Source organism: Punica granatum, chromosome 3, assembly GCF_007655135.1.
Source record: "Punica granatum isolate Tunisia-2019 chromosome 3, ASM765513v2, whole genome shotgun sequence".
Lineage (NCBI taxonomy): Eukaryota > Viridiplantae > Streptophyta > Magnoliopsida > Myrtales > Lythraceae > Punica > Punica granatum.
The window spans coordinates 11705429-11725657 of record NC_045129.1 but is presented as its reverse complement, the minus strand read 5'-3'; the positions used below and the strand labels follow the sequence as shown (position 1 = coordinate 11725657).

At 36.7% G+C, this 20229-nt stretch overlaps 3 protein-coding genes and 2 long non-coding RNA genes across 6 annotated transcripts; 2 read left to right on the top strand and 3 right to left on the bottom strand.

Annotated features, from left to right (window-relative positions):
• Positions 1-3698: 3698 nt before the first annotated feature.
• Positions 3699-5083, bottom strand: LOC116200856 (putative methyltransferase DDB_G0268948). The gene is made up of 2 exons (XM_031531795.1): positions 4817-5083; positions 3699-4586 (listed from the first exon to the last, which is right to left on the bottom strand). Exons 1-2 carry the CDS (start codon positions 4967-4969, stop codon positions 3954-3956), a joined length of 786 nt encoding a protein of 261 aa, XP_031387655.1. The 5' UTR covers positions 4970-5083; the 3' UTR covers positions 3699-3953.
• Positions 5084-5141: 58 nt separating this feature from the next.
• On the top strand, positions 5142-7827 carry LOC116200857. Of its 2 annotated transcripts, none has more exons than XR_004155745.1 (2): positions 5142-5738; positions 6979-7818. It is a non-coding gene; the product is annotated as an uncharacterized LOC116200857 (long non-coding RNA). The 2 variants fall into 2 exon arrangements; XR_004155744.1 differs by having other exon boundaries at positions 5537-5824; positions 6979-7827.
• Positions 7828-10758: 2931 nt separating this feature from the next.
• On the bottom strand, positions 10759-12118 carry LOC116198917 (putative methyltransferase DDB_G0268948). The gene is made up of 2 exons (XM_031529185.1): positions 11847-12118; positions 10759-11617 (listed from the first exon to the last, which is right to left on the bottom strand). The coding sequence occupies exons 1-2, from the start codon at positions 12051-12053 to the stop codon at positions 10985-10987; spliced, it is 840 nt and encodes a 279-aa protein (XP_031385045.1). The 5' UTR covers positions 12054-12118; the 3' UTR covers positions 10759-10984.
• Positions 12119-14416: 2298 nt separating this feature from the next.
• Positions 14417-17183, bottom strand: LOC116199329. Its single transcript, XR_004155527.1, has 3 exons — positions 16885-17183; positions 15473-15812; positions 14417-15226 (listed from the first exon to the last, which is right to left on the bottom strand). It is a non-coding gene; the product is annotated as an uncharacterized LOC116199329 (long non-coding RNA).
• A 1196-nt stretch (positions 17184-18379) lies between these two features.
• LOC116199261 lies at positions 18380-19896 on the top strand. The gene has a single exon (XM_031529559.1). It carries the CDS (start codon positions 18699-18701, stop codon positions 19251-19253), a length of 555 nt encoding a protein of 184 aa, XP_031385419.1. The 5' UTR covers positions 18380-18698; the 3' UTR covers positions 19254-19896.
• The last annotated feature ends 333 nt before the right edge of the window (positions 19897-20229 follow it).

Sequence of the window (20229 nt, the reverse complement as noted above, 5' to 3'; positions counted from 1 at the left end):
CGATTAAGTGATCAGATATAATACTTATAAAATGTTAGAATATATTAAAAAAATTGAATTTCATTCGAATAATATATAATTACTTATATAACATCATTAATAATCTTATTGATTGGTTTAAAGATATCAAATCAAATATGAATTACTTAATATCATTAATGTACATTTATAATTTTTTGTTGTAACAAAACATAATTGATAATAAAAAATTATTAGTAATTAATTCAATTTTTTTGCCAAAATTAAGTCGATTTACCTTGTAAAGTTATGGTTAATATAAGAAGTCAAGGTATAATCTTTTAATATTGCATATCACCAGACCGTTATATATTTGTTAGACTTTTGAAGTAGTTAATCGAAACAAAAGAAGGATAAATTTTCAATTCTAATGTTTAACAGGAAAGAAATTGTAATAAACATTCGTTTTAAGTGTATTAGTAATTTAATATTCCTGTTGTATTGCACATGTAGTAAATGTTAAAATACTACAAAAAAATCCTTAGCAGAAATCATGATAATAAAGAGCAAAATAAGTGAATAATGTTAAATGAAAATGAGAGAAAAGCAAAATAACCAAAAAAAAAATATCGTCTAATCGATATTATTATAATGGGGAAAGAAAGTAATTGGTGCGACTTTCCTTTTCCCAAAAAATTTAAAATTATATAGTATAATTAAATAAAAAGCCCTAAACTATTGGAAGTTAATTAAAAAGTGATTTAGTCAATCCATATCTCGATTAACTAACATTAAAAAGTGATTTAGTCAATCCATATCTCGATTAACTAACAATTATTTCAGTTTTCCTTTCTTCTCTCTCTTTCTTTGTCTCTCCTCTCTCTCCCATCTCTCCCGTTTCTTTTAGCAAGTCCTTTCTTTAATTAATTTTATGATTTAATATTAAAATCATAAAAATATTTGATAATCTATGTTATTTGATATATGTTATAAAGGTATTAAATATAATTATATTTTTGCAAAAAAATTAAAATAGTAATCAAAACAATTACATTGGTTCACGCAAGAGCGAGTCTTGATAACCAAGTCGCCTGTAGTGCAAGCAAAAATCTTGTTGTTTATAATTATAATACTTTGTAAAAAAAAATATCTTGAAGGTAATGAATAATTATTTCTAATATTCTTTTATGTGTATATAATTTCAATTTTTCTCAATTTTCATTTGGGATAAGCACCAAAGAAAAAAAAAATTTAAGCCTTTTCTTTTTCAGACCAAAACGTTTATTTTTGTATAAATAGGACATAAATATTTGTTAATATTTAGATAAGGCCTTTCCAATAATTTGAATATTTTTATATTTCAAAAGTTAAATCTAAAATCTGTAAATTCTAAAAAATTAGAACAATTACATATACACACATAAAGAGGAGACTTACGGGATCAACAAACGAAAGAGAAATGCAGATCGGTCGGTGGTGGTTCGTCGGAGGTAACTGCTGTTCCTAACAAGGTCGTGCGTAGTGGTGGTTGTCTGTCAAAGGCCTCCACCGCTCAATTTCCTACTGTCTATGAAAATATGACCAAGAGTATGAAGAAAAAAATTTAAAAGAAAATGACAAGAGACAATCAAATAATATTTAGAAATATAGAGGGAAATTTATGATATTCTTAAAAAAGAGAGTAAAATCTATGAAGAACAAGATATAAATGATTACCTATTAAAAACCTATAAAGCATCTACAAATTATAAGGGAATGGATATCTTATAAGAGGTGACATACCTTTTGAAATATAAGAACACGACCATTGAGATTTTCGGGCAATAACGTTGAGACTCTTTTGAGACTTCTTAATGAACTAATTTAAGAGAAAAAATTCAGAGGGAGAAGCGAGTTCAAATGATTCTTCATATGTCTATTTGAAAATCGGAAGGTATACATACCAGAAAGAAATGCTACTCTTTGAATAATCACACCCATTTAGCATTCATATCATTTCATCAGGAAATCAAATTTAACCAAATATGAAATAGTATTTGATGATTAAATTTATCTATACTAATTTAACTATTAAATTTACATTCTTATTTAAATTATAGGTTTCTCTTTATTTTTTCAGTCAAATTTTTGTAATTTTTTTTATATTAAAGAAGATATAATTTTATAATAAAAATAAAAACTTACTTGATGTATGAATTTCTTTTAGCCTTAGGGGAAGCAAGGGCCTCTTGAAGTGTTGTTTGAAAATTTGTTTCGCTTGAATTGTTTGAATGAAGGACATTTACCAAAAGGCATGATGATTTCAAGAATTAATTTGGTTTTGTTAATTATGTAAATGGGCAAATTTGTAATATCATTATTGGGAAGAAAAATTAAAGGAACACCTCATTTTATTTTCGCCATTGAAAACGTGAAAGACTGCAGGAGCTAGACAAAGACTGTGTGAAATTATTGGGTAACAAACATATGGTACAACAAAGTTTTGAAATTATAAATCGATATGAAAAAATGGGACAAACTTACATGCGAGAAGGACTAACTCGATTGAGATGGATGTGAAGTGAAAAATGTCAAAAATCAGTCATAATGGTACAGGGTATTTTTAGAATAATGAATATAAACATTATGAAAGCAATTGCGACCCAAAGTAACAAACTTGCACTACTAAAAATACCGGAATTATCCCAAAAAAAAAAAATTCCGACGGATTTACCGAGGGTCCAACCCCATCTGCCCACCCCTCATGCCATCTCCTTAACCTTGAGCTACATGCATTGTTCTTGTCATTTCTCTACGCTTAATTTTATTTGTATTACTTGTCTTTATATTTTCATTTTTAAAATACCAAAAACTGGTAATATTAACAAATTTGCATTTATAATATATACATTTAATAATAAATTCAACATTATTTACCTATATAATGTACGCGATATTTAATTGAAAATAATCACATAGTTTATTTGACCGATCTGAATGGATTTTAGTATAACATAATCGAGATTTTTATATACTCTTCCTTACGAATTGGAACATTATTTCCACTACTATTTATTTTGAGATTTTATATCTAATACTATTTATTTCATTCATTCTCTCTCTTTTTTTTTTTACTTTTTATGTACAATATTAAAATGGTAACTAACTACAAAATGCATCTATTTATGACTCGCGCTCTGAGCGTAAACATTATATTTATATACTTATATCTATATATATTTTTTCAAAAAATCAAATTTTAAATATTCAAATTAATTAATTTCATATTTACTATAAATATTTAACACTTTCAATCCTAAATTAGATTAATTTTATATTTAACTTACAATATAATATTCTCTACAAGAATTATAATTTATATGTGATATATATCTCTACAATTAATATTGTAAAATAAATATTAATTTTCTCATTTGATATTTATTTTTAAAATTTTTATTAAAAAATTGATACTTTTTAATTTACCCAGGGATTTTTCCTTGGTAAATCCCTCGGTAATATTACCAAAGAATTTTTCCCTCAGTAAATTATTTTTAAAAAATAATTTTTTAAATTTTACTCTGGAAAAATCCCTTGATAAATTATTATAAAAAATAATTTTTTAATTTTACCGAGAAAAAAATCCCTCGTAATCCCTCAGTAATTTATTTTTAGAAAAATTATTTCTTTAAATTTTTTTATTTTACCGAGGGAATTTTCCCTCGGCAATTACCATGGGACACAATCCCTCAGTAATTCCCTCGGTAACCCCGGTATTTTTAGTAGTGTCGAAAGGGTGTAACGGAAAATCACAAAGGTACATGGTTATTTTTGGAATAATAAAAATTGAAGAAACACCTCATGCTTTTATATATAGTATAGAGAGCTATAGATATTGACATCATTGTTATACTCATTAAGATAGCTTCGTAGAAGAAAGCATCCCGAGTACAACTAAATATTGAAGCATAGGAGCATGATGGAACTTGTGGCCCTTCCCCACCATCGCGATGGAGTTACATCCTCGCTCTTCCCGTTAGCATAAAAATCTCACACACGACGGACTTCACTAGCGTGGGTCCGCCCCAATCCCGCTCGAACTCCTCCATGACCTCCTTGGACAACAGATCAATGCCATGTTCTTTTGCTGTGGTGACCGCTGGCACCGACTTCAGTAACTGCACGAGCCCATTGAACGAGATCTCCTTGTGCAGCTCCATCATATATGGGTTCCCCTCAGAGCCCAGACCCACGCTCTCGAAAGGAAATGGGAGCGTCTTGTACTGGTTGAACACGTATTGAGAATTCGGGTTGCAATAAGGCATAACCGTGTCGATAAATCGTTTTAGGATTGGATCGAAGGTTGGGCTCACTTTGAACCCCTGGTAGGCCCAGACAGCCACTAGGCCTCCTGGCTTGCGCAGAAGCCGGTCCACGAGGGAGTAGAACTTCGGGAGGTCGAACCAATGAACGGCTTGAGCCACTGTGATCAAGTCGATTGAGTTCTTGCCCCCTAACATTGTCACTAGTTCTTCGTCGGAGAGGGACAGGGGTGTGTGAATGTATTGAACTCGTGGGTGTGGCATCGCATGCTTCAGCTGGGATTCGCTCACGTCTGTCGCGATCACTCGCTCGTAGTGTTGAGCTACCTGTATGTGATCAAGAGCCCAAAAACCAATTGGACCACATCGGGCCAAAAAGGAATTCAGTCTAGCTAGCTGCAAATTTTTAATTGCTCTTTCACATCTACGTTATCTACTGATATCCATTGGAACATATCGGATGACACGCATAAACGACATACGTCCTGTGAGATGGAACCGACTGCTGAGGCCCAATTCCATAACAGAAGAGACTGAAATAAGAGATAGACACTTACTCCGATCGCTGCCTGGCCGTTGCCCGTGCCGACATCCCAAGCCAAGGCGTGCCCAGGGGTGAGAGCAGCTAGCTTCTCATACAGCTCCCTAGGGTAAGTCGGTCTCGTCTTGGCGTACACTTCTGCTTGCTTATCGGACAAATTACCTGCCATGACCTTCTCTCACTCCCCTTCGCTGTTGAGAATCGATCGTCTTGCTGGGTAGAGGTTCGTACACGACATAGAGCTTGACCCTCTCATTTATATAAACTCAAGTTTGCTGCATCTAGAATGAAACTTTTTTTCCTCGTTTTGTCAATATGGTTTTAGTCTACGGATGGACGAAAGACATGACGTAACCCATGTTGGGGTTGGTTTAGCAGATATAATTTTCCACATATCATTTCGACACTTTCAAAGCATTGACTTGAGTGGGTTTAGGATCCTAATTAAACATACTCATGGCCAACTTTGTTCAGGCAAAGTTTCATCACATGATTAGGAATTAATTCACGTCCGAGATTGTGAGATCCGGTATTGATTTTACTAAACATGAATATATATATATATACATACGTAGCTACTCTTATATATGTATATTAGATACCACATATTTATGTGGCTGAGCATTACACAATTAAAAAAAAAAGAAAGGAAATTGGCATGGCCCCCACGTGGCCCAAAAATTTTCCACTAAGCACCAATTTTGCCAACGCCATTGACTTCTTTCTTTACTTTAGTATTTCATTTTTATTTTCTTCTTTGTTCTCGGTTAGCTGAAGAAATCGAAGAACAGAGGGAGAAAGAGAGAGAGAGAGAGAGAGAGAGCGAGAAATAGAGGAACAGAGAGCTCAAGATGGAGCTTCGGGAAGAAAGGAGATCAAAGGGACGATGACGGTGAGGGTGATGGCGATGGTCTTACGTTGTCCTCTGCCCCATCTCTGTCAGTGACCCTTCTCTTCTCTCTGTTCGAATTCGTCTTTCTCCAAGCTTGCATTCTGGGTTGAGTTTGTTACGGGGCTAGCTTAGGTATGTCGCCGATTTTTTCTTGATTGAGCCTTAATTTAATTGATTGTGTCATTGCTATGGATTTAGAAACAAGTTAGTTGGATGAGTAAATTAGAGAAATTGATGAAGTAACTTGGACTAGTATATTTGAACGTTCAGTGAACCAAGCTAGGCCACAGTGATGATGCTGAAATTTGTGAGTTAGATATTAATTTGGTTGGTTATTGCAAGAAGCATTTTTTTGATTTGTTTGAGACAAAGTACTGTAAATAGATTACTGGAAGGAAGGGGAAGTTTCATTCTTATCATTTGTATTCTTATAGAAGCATAGTAGAGATTGGCAATGGACTTTTCCTGGGAGTATTTTTTTTTTAGTCTTATTGAGATGGAAAACAGTGAGGGAGAGAGAACTACAGAGATAGAAGTCATCTTACAAGTAAGAGTGGGTATTGCATTTCGGTTGGATATTGACAGAGTTGGGGTATGTAGATAGCTGAATTCTTGTTTTCTTTCGTTTGGTGAGATCTTCATTTTACTTAATTGTTTCTGTGGTCTATGAAGTAAAAAAATAAATAAATCTGTTCAAGTATTTAGTTAATAATTCGGATGTATAGTTGATTTAGGGTTTTAGGACCTTTGAGGCATTGGGTTTTCCTTTGTTGCTAGCTGCAGCTTTAGTGTTATATAGTTAGTTTATTAAGTTAAAAATTGAAGTTGTGTTTGTGAAGTAATTAAGAACACTTTTCATTTGCTTGAGCGTTATTATTTGAATGAATTAATGAATATAGGGAATTAGATGAAATGGATTAAAAATCGAGTTTTAGAATGACGGTTAGTTGAGGTGGAAATTTGAGGAAGTTGGGAGCTAGCTAGCAGTGAGTTGGTGAGGTAGATGAAGTATAATGATTGTTGTTTAATTTGTATTAGCTAGATAAGGTTAGTTATTTGTTGAGAAAAAGCTAGCTACTGCCCTAAGATTATTTTTAACTGGAATAATTTAATTATTGCATATTAATAACAGTTGAAGCCAGTTAGGTTTCGAGGTTTTTAGGGACAATTAAGTCTGGATAAATTCTTTCTTTCGGGTTCAAATGTGGTATTGATTGTTATAAGGAATATATGAAGAAAACGAATATATTTTATAATCGTTTTCTTATTATGCTTATGATTTATAGGAGCTGAGGCAATTAGAACTTCGCATTCTGAAGGCCCGTCTTTCTTAAATATTATATTGGAAGTTGGGTGAGTACCCTATTCCCTTGTAAAATAATGTATTATAGTTATATAAATTATTTAAGAAGAATATAGTGATAGTTAGATTAAGGAATCAGTCTTGCTATGTTGTGTGAAATGATTTGAGAGGTATTGCATTTTATGATTTATTTCGATTTGAGATATTTAGTGTGGTTGTGTATGCGAATTGTGTATGAGATACGCGGTGATAACATGCTGTCATTGTAATGTGATTGAGATTGTGTTTGTGTATGATGATATATGAGGTGAGCTGGCGTGGTTGCAATGGATTATGCTTGCATTGTTGTTTAACTATAACCTTAGGGCCGCTGGACCCGGCGTGATAGAAAATGGGGCCTTAACGGTTGCTGGACATGGCGGAATAGAAAGTGGGGCACGAATGGCCGCTGGACCTGACGGAATAGAAAGTGCGGCATGAATGGCCGCTGGACCCGGCGAAATCGAAAGTGGGGGCACGAATGGCTGCTAGACTCGGCGGAATAGAAAAAAGGGCCTAAACATCCTGACTTGTCACAAGGAAATGAGACTCTATGGTTATATTGACTGATTGTGTTGTATATTGTTTGTCTGATATGTTTGCTGGAGATGTGATGATTGTTGAGATTGCTGAAGATGTGATGATTGTTGAGATTGTCTAAAGATGTTCTGTGAAAGCCGTGTTGTTGCTAGAGTTTGATATGTCAGGTGATTGTGTTGTGAAGTTCTATAGAATGCTAATGAATGGACATTTGATGTTTATATGATATTGGATATTAGAGAAATGGTGGAAAGAGTTGTGTGTATTTGTTAATAGAACTTAAATTTAGTTACTGTATATGATATAATTATTATTATAGTTGGTATTTATATATATATATATATATATATATATATATACCGTGAATGTGTGCGGGTGAGATGATGGTTGATTGGAAGTGATTGTATTATTTATTTGAATATTTGGTTGTTTGCAATTAAATATTTATTTAATAATAAGTCATTTTGTTTTGGAATATAGTACTCACTGAGATGCAGCTCACACCCTGTATATATTTTTCCAAATAAGTTTCTAGCTGCTCGGAAGAACCACTTTTTGATATCCGGAATTAGCTCGGAGAACTAGGTAGGGAATTTAGTTATTTGATAAGTATTCTTTTTGCATATAATGTATTTAAATATGTTACGACCTGAAGATTTTGTGTAGTTGGTTTAGTGATGTGGGTGAAAAGAAAATTCTCTCTTTTGAGATGCATATATATATATATATATATTAGAGTTTGCTGGTTTGATATATATGCATTTTTTTGGACCTTATGAAAATTAGGTTTTGATGTAAATAGTTTGTGTGATATGGGATATCAACGAAATTAAGAGATAGATCTACCGAAATTTCGGGTCGTGACATAGATTATTTTGGCGATTGCAAATGTTGTTTGAAATATTAGGGGAGAACTTAACTTACGATCATTTCGGTGTTTTGAGGCAAGCTAATGGATGATCATACGGTCTATTCATCCCAACAGTGATTTCTCCACTACACCTACCAAACCCAACATATTGAATAATACCAATTTCTCAACTATAGATTAGAGAGTATGACACCCAAGCATCTAAATTAATATTGTGATCTTGAAGACTGTCTCCATTGCAATAGTCTCGTCTCTTTACACTACTAAAATACAAGCAATTAGCAAAGGACTTAGCGAGGGATCGGATCCCTCGCTAAGTAGCCCTCGCTAATCCGCCGGTAAAATATTCCGGCGAATTAGCGAGGGATTAGCGAAGGAAACTTAAAGAGGGAACCGATCTCTCACTAAGTCCCTCGCTATTCCATTAAGAAAAAAATTATCAACGCTATTGAGGGCCAATCCCTTGCTAATTAATTTTTTTTTCAATGGTCAACTTTTGACCATTAGCTTTTTTTTTTCTGAATATAAAAGGCTAAGTCGGGTTATCAGCGTGCTGTGGCTGCCCCAATTAAGGGAACCTAACCACCACGGAATATTCCTTTCATTATAACTCGGGGAGATTTTAGCCAAACTTAGTCACCACAGTCCCACCAATACATTAGTAAATTAAGTCCAAGGCCCACTAGATTAAGTATTATGGATTGGTCATCACCATTCCATAATACACCCACATAGTGGTGAACTTTATGTCCTCAGTGAGGTTCGAACTCGTGATGTTCAAGTAGAGCGCTTGAAGCTTAACCATTAGACCACCGTGCTGTTGGTAACTTTTGACCGTTAGTTGGATATGCAACAACCCACCCCAATCCCCACCCCGCCTCGCAATTATGATAAATAGGAAACACATGTTTAGATTGAATTTGAGTTCTGAGGGTTGATTGTTTAAAATGAGCTTGTTTTGTAGGAATCATTAATATCCAACGGTTATATGAGTATTTAAGAATCGATGGAACCGCAAAGGCCTGTGACAGGATAAAGATTGTAAATGTAAGTGCTATTCGAATTAACAAGGCAGATTTTTTTGAATCTTTTTGAGTTCTGATTGCTCCTCTTATATGTGATAGATTGGCCGATAGTGATTCATCGGTGGTAACCACTGCTCCTGAAGAGATCGTGGGCAGTGGTGGCTGTCGGCTATCGGCTAAAGGCCCACCACTCAGTTTCCTACTTTCTATGAAAATATGACCAAGAGTAAGAAGAAAAAACTAGAAAGAAAATGACAAGAGACAATCAAATAATATCTCGAAATATTGAGGGAAATTTACGATATCCTTAAAAAAAGAGTAAAATCTACGAAGAACAAGGTTACTTGAGAATCATATGTAAATATTCTCTATTAAAAGCCCATAAAGTATCTACAAATTATAATGGAATGGATATCTTATAAGATGTGACATACCTTTGAAATATAAGAACACCACCATTGAGATTTTTGAAAAATAACGTCGAGACTCTTTTGAAACTTCTTAATGAATTAATTTAAGATAAAAATTTTAGAGGGAGAAGGGAGTTCAAATGATTTTTCATATGTCTTTTTGAAAATTGAATGGCATATATAGCAGAAAGAAATGCTGTTATTTGAATAGTCACATCCATTTAGCAATTATATCATTTCACCAGAAAATCAAATTTAACCAAATATGAAATAGTATTTGATGATTAAATTTATCTATACTAATTTAACTATTAAATTTATTTACTTATTAAATTATAGTTTTCTCTTTATTTTTTCGGTCAATTTTTTATATTTTTTTTGTTATACTTAGAAGATATAATTTTATAATAAAAATAAAAACTTATGCGATGTATGAATTTCGTTTAGCCCTAGGGGATGCAAGGGTCTCTTGAAATGTTGTTTGAAAACTTGTTTCGCTTGTATTGTTTGAATGAAAAACTTTTGCCAAAAGGTACAATGATTTCAAGTATTAATTTGATTTTGTTAATTATCTAAAGGGGTAAATTTGTAATATCATTATTGGGCAAAATGGGAAGAAGGGTTGGAGAAACACCTCATTTTATTTTTGCTATTGAAAGCGTGAAATTATTGGGCAACGAACTTATGATATAGTGAAATTTTGAAATTATAAATTGATATGTAAAAATAGGACAAACGTACCGGCGATAAGGGCTAACTCGATTGAGATGGATGTGAAGGGAAAAATATCAAAAATCAGTCACAAGGATACATTGGTATTTTTAGAATAATGAATATATTATGAAAGCAGCTGTGACCAAAAGTAACAAACTTGAAAGGATGCAACGAAAAGTCACGAGAGGACATCAACATTTTGAAATAATAAAAATTAGACAAACATCGCCTGCTTTTTATGTATATAGTATAGATATAGATATTGATATCACTGTTATACTCAATAAGATAGCTCTGTATAAGAAAGCCGATCCTGAGTACAACTAGATATCGAAGCATCGGAGCACAATGGAACTCGTGGCCCTTCCTTGCCATCACGATATAGTTACATTATATCCTCGCTCTTCCTGTTAGCATAAAAAGCTTACACATGACGGACCTCACTAGCGTGGGTCCACCCCAAGCCCGCTCGAACTCCTTCACGACCTCCTCGGACAACAGATCAATGCCATGTTCTTTTGCTGTGGTGACCGCAGATACCGACTTCAGTAACTGCATGAACCCATCGAACGAGATCTCCTTGTGCAGCTCCATCATATACGGGCTCCCCTCAGAGCCCAGACCCACGCTCTCGAAAGGAAATGGGAGTGTCCTGTACTGGTCGAACACGTATTGAGCATTCGGCTTCCAATAAGGCATAGTCGTGTCGGTGAATCGTTTTAGGATTGGATCGAAGGTTGGGCTCACTTCGAACCCCTGGTAGGTCCAGACAGCCACTAGGCCTCCGGGCTTGCGCAGAAGCCGGTCCACGAGGGAGTAGAACATCGGGAGGTCGAACCAATGAGCAGCTGTAGCCACTGTGATCAAGTCGATTGAGTTCTCGCCCCCTAAAGTTGTCACTAGTTCTTCGTCGGAGAGGGACAGGGGAGTGTGAATGTATTGAACTCGTGGGTGTGGCATCGCATGCTTCAGCTGCGACTCGCTCACGTCCGTCGCGATCACCTGCTCATAGTGTTGAGCTACCTGTATGTAATCAAAAGCCGAAAAACCAATTGGACCTCATGGTACCAAAAGGAATTCTGTCTAGCTAGCTGCAAAATTTTAATTGCTCTTTCACATCTACATTATCTACTGATATCCATCGGAACATATCGAACTACTCACATTAAACGACATACGTCCTGTGAGATGGAACCAACCACTGAGGCCCGATTCCAAACTGAAGAGACTGAAATAAGAGATAGACGCTTACCCCGATTGCTGCCTGGCCATTGCCGGTGCCGACATCCCAAGCCAAGGTGTGGCCAGGGGTGAGAGCAGCTAGCTTCTCGTACAGCTCCCTAGGGTAAGTCGGTCTCGCCTTGGCGTACACTTCTGCTTGCTTGTCGAACAAACCTGCCATGACCTTCTCCCACTCCCCCTCCTGTTCAGAATCGGTCGTCCAGCTGGGTACGAACATAACATGGAGTTTGATCCTCTGATTTATATAAACTCAAGATTGCTGTATCGAGAATGAATCTTTTTTTTCCTCCTTTTGTCAATATGGTTTTAGTCTAAGCCATGACTTTTGGGGTTGGTTTGGCAGATATTTTCGACACTTCCAAAGTAATTTCCGCCCTATCTTTTTCAAAGTATTGACTTAAGATGGCTTGGTAATGTTTGGAAGTAAAACAATTCTTTACTCTATTTTATTTATGCTAGCTAAAGACAAAGTCAATGTACTATTCCGTTTGATTTTGCAATCAAAATTTTAAACTTTTTAACTCTAATTTTAACTCTACTCACTATACAATAAAAATCAACAAAACAATTATTACTTTTTCCATTTTTTTAAATTTTTTTTAACCATTTAATTCAATTTTTAATACTAAATTCTTTCAATTATATTACTTTTTTCACAATTCAACAACACAATCAATACTTTCTCTCAACTATTCATTACTTTTTCACACTTTTTATCATAATTCAACAATATAATTATTATAACCCAATTAAAATCAAAATCCAACTCTATTTAACTTTAAAATCAAATACACATATTTTTTGGTGGGGCCCATAAGTTTGAAAAAAAAAAAGCGCGGCTCAACAAGCCTCCTACTAAGCTGAATTGTTTTTTTTTTCCTTTTCGATGCCTTCTTATTATTGTTGAATTTGTATTTACTAATAGCATGTGCTTCCTGATGGTGGAATTTTTGGTTTATTTTCATGCCTTCCCATTTTTACTATTTTTACACAGAGCACCACCTGATGAGATTCGTTTGACGAACACGTTGACCACCAAATATTTGTTCATCACATTTTATTAAATAAATCGCTCGTGTAGAAGACATGTACAGAAATATATGTCTACATTAAATGAATGGATTTAATAAAAATTAGCAAATCAATTTCCAAATAGAGAAAGTATTGCTACTAATTTCAAATACAAAGACTTCAGTGCATGTCATCGCGCCATTCTCTCTCCGCATCATAACCGATTAGCAATACGGTGACGTACAACATTCATTTCATGACTACTCATGTCCACTTCAATTCTAATTCCCGGTTATTCTGGTGGATTTCGAAATTCATCATAATCTGCCCAAGCGTCGCTGTACTCATCAAATAACCTATTGTGATAATGATTGCGGCGAATAAAATTATGTAACACAAAACAAGCAATGGCAATTTGTCATTGCCTATGCGGTTTGAAATTTGGCATCAATTTCAGTATGGCGAATATCCTCCTCAAAATATCAAAACAATGTTCGATGACATTATGCACTGATGTGTGGCGCTGATTGAGCAGCTCCTTTTTTGTTGTCGGCGGATTGTCCTTATCGAAATCACTTCGGTGATACCGTTCCCCCTTGTATGGAGCCAAATATCTCGGAATATTGGGAAACCCTGCATTGACAACATAATATTGTTATGGAAATACCAAAAGAAAATTTTCAGTTAAATATGTTAGGGTTGAAATTTTTTGGGAAATAGAAAGTTTATCATCACACGTTCACCACCACGTGGCGCTTATGGCAGTTTCGGAAAAAAATTCTTGAATCATGTGCCGAACCTGCCAACCCGTCATGACATATGTAAACATCATATCGTGAGAACAAACGGCCAGTACATTTTGTGATATCTCTGTATTCCGATCGCCATGAGCTACTTTTTCTCCTTAGGCACACATGAAGCCACATGGGTTCCATCCATAGTTCCGATGCAATCTTGCGGGGTAATGCAAAATTATATGTAATTTATATAATATTACGAAATGAATTATTATAGTATTGACTTATAAAAAAAATACCTTAAAGAAATGCCACCGTAGACAATTTTCAATTTCGGGCTGCACAACAACGTTCCTCTGTCTTATATAAACGGGTGCTAAGGTTTGTATTCCTCGAAGAATTTTTCTGAATGAACGCGACACCGTCTCCTTGGAATGTTGGTACCTTTCCGCCACTACTGCATATCGTGTACTATGTGAAATAACTAATAAGAACATTTCCAGCATCTCTTTGACGGTGATACCATTCGTAATATCATTGATGCCATATTACCGTCGAAGTGTGTCACTGAGGCTTTTAAATACGTATGGTTCCATTATGAAATTATCGTAACATCTAATGTTATTCCCCAAAACTTCAAGCTTGTACTCTCTTCCTTGGAGTTGAGAAGTTCTACACGGGATGTTCCGTCTAACCTATTCTTCGGTCGCAGCAACTTGCATTATTAAAAAGAGGAACCACCGTTGCCTAATTTCCATCTCTTCATCACTAGAGCTATCGTCATATTGCGAAGAAGTGCTATTCCTTGGCATATTGTCCTTCAATTGTGCGCCTATAACAGTGGAAGGAAGTTCATGAACATATCGTTAACGGTAAAATACAATAATTCATAACCATACAAAATAAACATTCCAAGCACATGTAAAACATAATCAAGTTAACATATCCAAAAACACATAACAAACATAGCAATACGAGTAATGTCATAACAAAGAAAAAGAAATGAGATTATCGAAAAAGTTCAACTAAACATAAAGCCAGATCCTGAGCTGATTCAAGAGTCTGCAAGATGCTGTAGCCATTCCCTTCGGCTATCCTCCGTGTAGTACATGAAAAGCCTCCTCATTTTCTCATCAAGGAGAGCTAAGCTGCTAGCTATATACAAGCGATGAGGGATTGTCGGTTTCAATTTATCCATCTCTACCATGGCTTCCTCGAAACTATTCCTCTCAGGCTTCTCAGGGCTTAAAACGGACTTGCTTCTCTTTGACGACGGTGAGGTGCTCTGTGACTTCTCTTTGAAACTGACCTTGAATAAGTCCATGCACTCCTGCAGTTGTGAGCTTGTCGATGAAGGTCTTTTGCGCACTCGATGTCAGTACTCAAATATAATAGGCTCTTAAACCTGAATAGGTTCGTCACTCTCATCAGAGCCTTCTTCGAGGTTGACAGGCTATTTTTGCTTTTTCTTGGATGCTGATAGGAATTCTTAATGCAGCTGTCGTTCTTCATCTAAAGTCCTCGATAGATCGGTTGAGGGGATGCGGAGAGCACCTGTAATAGTTGAAGAACTAAAAAGTTCATTTAGCAGGCAATAGTCCTTGCAGCCTCTGCTTCGGAATGTCTTGAACGCCCTGCTCTTCTGCAAGTTAAAATAAGGATCATTTGACGTGACACTTCATTACATTCGAAGCAACCATACAAAGCAAACGTATAAACAAAGGACATGCACATATATGTTAAAATGAAACACTAATATAGTCGGCATTTTACCTTGAAAGACTTGTCGTATTTCTCAACTGATATTATTATGAATTCAAGTTCACACTTCAAACGCAAGAAAAAGATTGATATGATGTCATGTGAAGTTGGCAAATGAAGATTGTACCTTGATAAACATATCCCATACATCGGGACTCGCCTTGATAGTGTTGGTGTCTGTATCTTATCCGATGCCAGTATGGTTGACTAGTTTAGTGAATTGCTTGTACATTCCCTTTAGTCTCGTACACTTGTCCTTTATCTTCTGGGAGCACAGTTGCTCATCGGGAAATTGCTTTCCCATTTCCACCGTCATCTCATCCCAATCCCTTTGCTTCCAAGATGTGGTGTGGCTTCTTTTCAACTTCTCAAGGATGATATTTATGAAAGCCAACTCCATCTAATCAGTCCACTCGAGGATATTCCCACCCTTAGGAGCCATGGTGGATGTACTTGTCGGAGCAGAACTTCCACACGTAATAGGCAAACAAAATGAATAACACAACAAAAACAAGTTGTAGTAGAACATATTTCAATTACTTAGCAATACAACAAAAACTAGTGTACTGTCATGAGAGTTTATTTTTGGGATGAACTCAACCGTCCACTATTCATTGATACCATAAAATGATTGCAAGAATGGAAAAACTGAAACTAACAGGGGATGAGCACCTAACATTAACCCAAAGAACGAAAAAACCAAACAATGAAAAAAGCGAAACCAGAAAACAAGCCCATGCCTACATCGGTTTAACCCATGCCTACTCAAATTACCCTAAAGAAGTCAATAAAATGAAACCAACAAGGATGAACACCTCACATTAACCCATAGAATGAAAAATCACGTAATGGAAAAGGCAAAACCCTAGAACAAGCCCTTAGAATTTATCCAATTTCCATCTTTATTTCTCAGAATAGTGAGACCATGCCGGGGTGTGGAAATATAGAGACATTTTGAAGTGTTATCTAAGATATTTTTTTGTGTTGTCTACTATCAGAAAACCGTCCAACTAGAAATTTATATGAATTATAACCAAACTCGAAAAATCGATCTTGCAAATACCTTCTTGAAGAACAATTTATGGACCTTCAAATTTTTTTTTCAAACTCTGGAGAATTTTGGGAAACAGTAAAGAGGAAAAGAGCAAGGACTAATAGTCATGCCTACTCAGATTAACCCAAAGAATGCAACCAAACCGAAACCAACAAGGATGAGCAGCTCACATTAACCCATTGGATGAAAAAACCACAGAATGGAAAAAGCTTAACTAGAAAACAAGCCCATGCCTCCTACTCAGATTAATCGAAACTAGAAAACAGCTTCCTACTCAATGACTAGAGAAGCAAAATAATCAACATCGTTATGCAACCGATGGGGACTAATCAAGAGAGAGGGCAGAGGAAGCTACCCCGACTGCAAATGGCTCTGCTAAGCAGAGGTGGACCTATTCTTAAGGACCACCGTGTAGGTGAAAAGAGCAATGGAGGGGGCCCTCGACAAAGACCCAAGTTGGGAATCTCTGTCCTTTGGTGACATACCTCACTAACTCCGGGAACCTCTCCTGAAAAAGTCAAGCTTTCACTGTTCTTCTGATCGCGTCTTTCCCCTTCTTCCTCACGCCCGTACACTCCGCAAAAAAATGCCGGGGCCTCCACTAATCTGTGAAATGGCGTCTTCCCTGTCACTAATTGGCAGTTTTTGAGCTGGATTAGCTAGTTCATGTGCCCAACTTCGATTGAATATGGGAGTGATTGCATGGAACCCTAAAATAGAGGCAAAGCTGGAACTCTGGAGAAGGAACGATGGTTTCTGTTGGGTAGGAAGATGGCCCTACCCAATGGTCATAATTGGCCACCGACGGAAAAAGAAAAAAAAAAAAGAGCACCGTGTGACATTGTCGCGGGTGCAAGTCAAATATGTCGATCGATGGGGCCCTTATTTTTCAAAGCTACGGCTGTCTTTGTCCTTATGCAAGTAAAAATAAGTAAGTTGAACATGTTTTACTTCCCAAACACGCCCTTAATATTTAACTGGGTTGTAGTGATCGTATTATTAAATTATGAGAAAAAGTGTGAAAAAATAATGAATAGTTGAGAGAAAGTAATGATTATATTGTGAAATTATAAAAAAAAATAATGAATAATTGAGAGAATTTAATATTAAAAATTGAATTAAATGGTTAAAAAATTGAAGAAAAAAGGAAAAATAATAATTATGTTGTTGAATTGAAGATAAGTGAAGTTAAGTGGAATAGAGTTAAAAATGAACTCTAAAACCAAACAAAGCATAGGATCCTAATTAAACATACCGATGGCCAACTTTATTCAGGCAATGTTTCATCACATGATTAGGAATTAATTCATGTCCGAAATCATTTCGAGGACTGCAAATGTTGTTTAAAATATTCGGGGAGAAATTAACTTATGATAATTTCGGAGTTTGGAGGCAAACTCCAGGCATAAAAATGGCACAATCTAATTGATTATCATATGGTTTCTTCATCCCAGCAGTGATTTCTCCACTACACCTACCAAACCCAACATATTGAATAATGCCAATTTCTCAACTATAGATTAGAGTGGATGACACCCCAGCATCTGAATTAATCTTGTGATCTTAAAGACTGTTTCCATTACAATAGGCACGTCTCCTTAAAATCTCGAGTTCGAATTATACGTACTGTGAAGTCATGCGTAGACAGTTGACTGGGTAGGCAGCGGTTCATCAGAAAGGTTTTGCGCTCATTGCATGATTTAATCCAAAACCTTACGATGATTTCCCGCTAGGGCGGAATGACGGAAACTAGTGACGGATTTTTTGAGACACATGCAGGAGGGACCGGACATGTCAAAAGAGCCCATTTAAGGAAATGGCAATTCTCTATGATCAAATAGAGCGTTAACCGTGTGATTACACTCGTGTTTAGGCCGTATGATTAGAGAGTCCTGATGGATCAGACGGTCAAGATAGACCCATTGAGGAGATAGAGCAGCTGCGCTTACAGACCAATTACGATGTTTAATTGTGTTGTAATGACACCATTAATCAATCACCTCTCTCTCTCCCCTTCCCTCCTCTTTTCACGTAAACAAGCATTGAACGTGTCCAGGGCAATGGCACCGATGGATCTGTCCTCTTCACATCGTTGATGAAGCCGATCGGTCATTATCAATTATCCTGTCGTTGTCATTATTGTCGTCGTCCCAGATGGACCCTTTTCACTCGGAGCCAAGTTCTTCCTCTCGGGTGGATGGTGAACCGATGATCTGAGCATTGAATCCTGAACATGGATGATGACGTAGAAGAAACCTTTCTGATCTGTTGAATTTTCTTGTGATCGAAGTCGACGCAAATGCCAATAGCCAACCCCCGAGCAGGGAGAGTGTTCGTATGGATCATCTCATGCGTCATACTGCTCTCGCTGGCGTCCGGAGGCGCCTTCCTGGTGATGTACATGACCCGGCCCGATCCTACCAACTCCGCCTGGCTACTCTACGCCGGGATGGCCCTTGTGTGTCTACCATGGTTCTTCTGGCTCATGCTTTGTACGTACAGATGCATTTCCCGTGCCCTTGGATTCAGAATCATCTGCTGTGGTGGCGGTGTAGATGGAGCCCCAAGCAGTAGGGGCGGCGCAGGCAGTGGCAGTTTGGCTTCCGTGAACCGGGCGGGGAGCCTGGTTGGCACACCAGCCACGGTCACAAACAAAAGCATGGGAGATACGGAAAATGGGGACGGGAAGCAGGTGAATTTCGGGGCAGCGGTCGTGGTGAATGAAGGAAGTGTTAATAATAATAACCTGAGGAATATCGAGTCGAGATCGTCCTCGAGCAGTTCGAGCAACAACGACGTCTCATACAAATCGCACGAGAGCGAGATCCCTCTGGCTTCAGCTATGGCATCCTGATAATTGACCTTTCGCGCGCTCACATATCCTCCTTGTGGTAATTGCATGGCCTCCCATGCTAGATGAGACTCCGCCTAAGAGAGCCGCGGGATAGCACAGGTTTTCAATGGGCGAACTGATATGTAGCATTCAAGGATCGATCCTTCCTTCGTATTCGAGCATTAGTGCAAGCTGATTGTGTCATCTTAGGGGAAGGATCTTCCGGTCAATTCTTATACCATCTCAGATTTTGAGGATCATCTCTTTTTGAATTTTTGATGTTTTATCTAGCATACATTTTCCAAACTTCATGTATATGGCGATTTCAAGCCCCGATGATCGATTAGTTAGACCATGACGCGGGAAGGCAGGCTGTTACAAGCTTCAAAGAGAACTGTTACATCTCTTTTCTGATATATTTGGCCAATATAGTTTTCGTTCGAAGATCACTGCACAGTTATCTCAAGCCTCATTTTTCATTGGTTTTTCCACTTCTCCCACATTTTTCATTCGTCGTAGAGATAGATGCTGTTTCGTTCTTTTTGTAAGTCTATAACGAATCGATGCTGAGGACAACCATATATGTTCTTTTCATTTGCTGTAAATTGTGTTATCTTTACTTCAGTTGTGGAAAGTTAAGGTTACTCCATGTATCTTCTTCTCAGTTTTGAGTTCTCTGAATGCTTATCTGTGCTCTTGCAAGATAATTGTCTCTTCAGCTAGATAACAATTGGGATCGGGACGACATTAGCTCACTTTGTGCCGACCATCCCGATGCCTAAATCTCATCTTCGACGCAGAATATGGCCACAGTCTCAACCAAATATCAGCTCATGAACCGCGGCCCAAATAGCACGAACTCTACAAATGAGGCTGGAAGCAGGCTGCTTAATTCGCCTTCACAACTGATGATGGGCTGTCTGATGATGTTGAAGGTAATTTGAGTTGAAATCAACTAATCTGCAAATTTAGCTCGAGGGAGCACAACCTAGACACT

Coding starts and splice junctions, on each gene's coding strand:
- LOC116200856 (XM_031531795.1), bottom strand. CDS start 4,969: ATGGCAGGTAATTTGTCCGATAAGCAAGCAGAAGTGTACGCCAAGACG. Junction 4,587..4,816: donor ACGGCCAGGCAGCGATCGGA/GTAAGTGTCTAT, acceptor GATCACATACAG/GTAGCTCAACACTACGAGCG.
- LOC116199261 (XM_031529559.1), top strand. CDS start 18,699: ATGCCAATAGCCAACCCCCGAGCAGGGAGAGTGTTCGTATGGATCATC.
- LOC116198917 (XM_031529185.1), bottom strand. CDS start 12,053: ATGTTCGTACCCAGCTGGACGACCGATTCTGAACAGGAGGGGGAGTGG. Junction 11,618..11,846: donor ATGGCCAGGCAGCAATCGGG/GTAAGCGTCTAT, acceptor GATTACATACAG/GTAGCTCAACACTATGAGCA.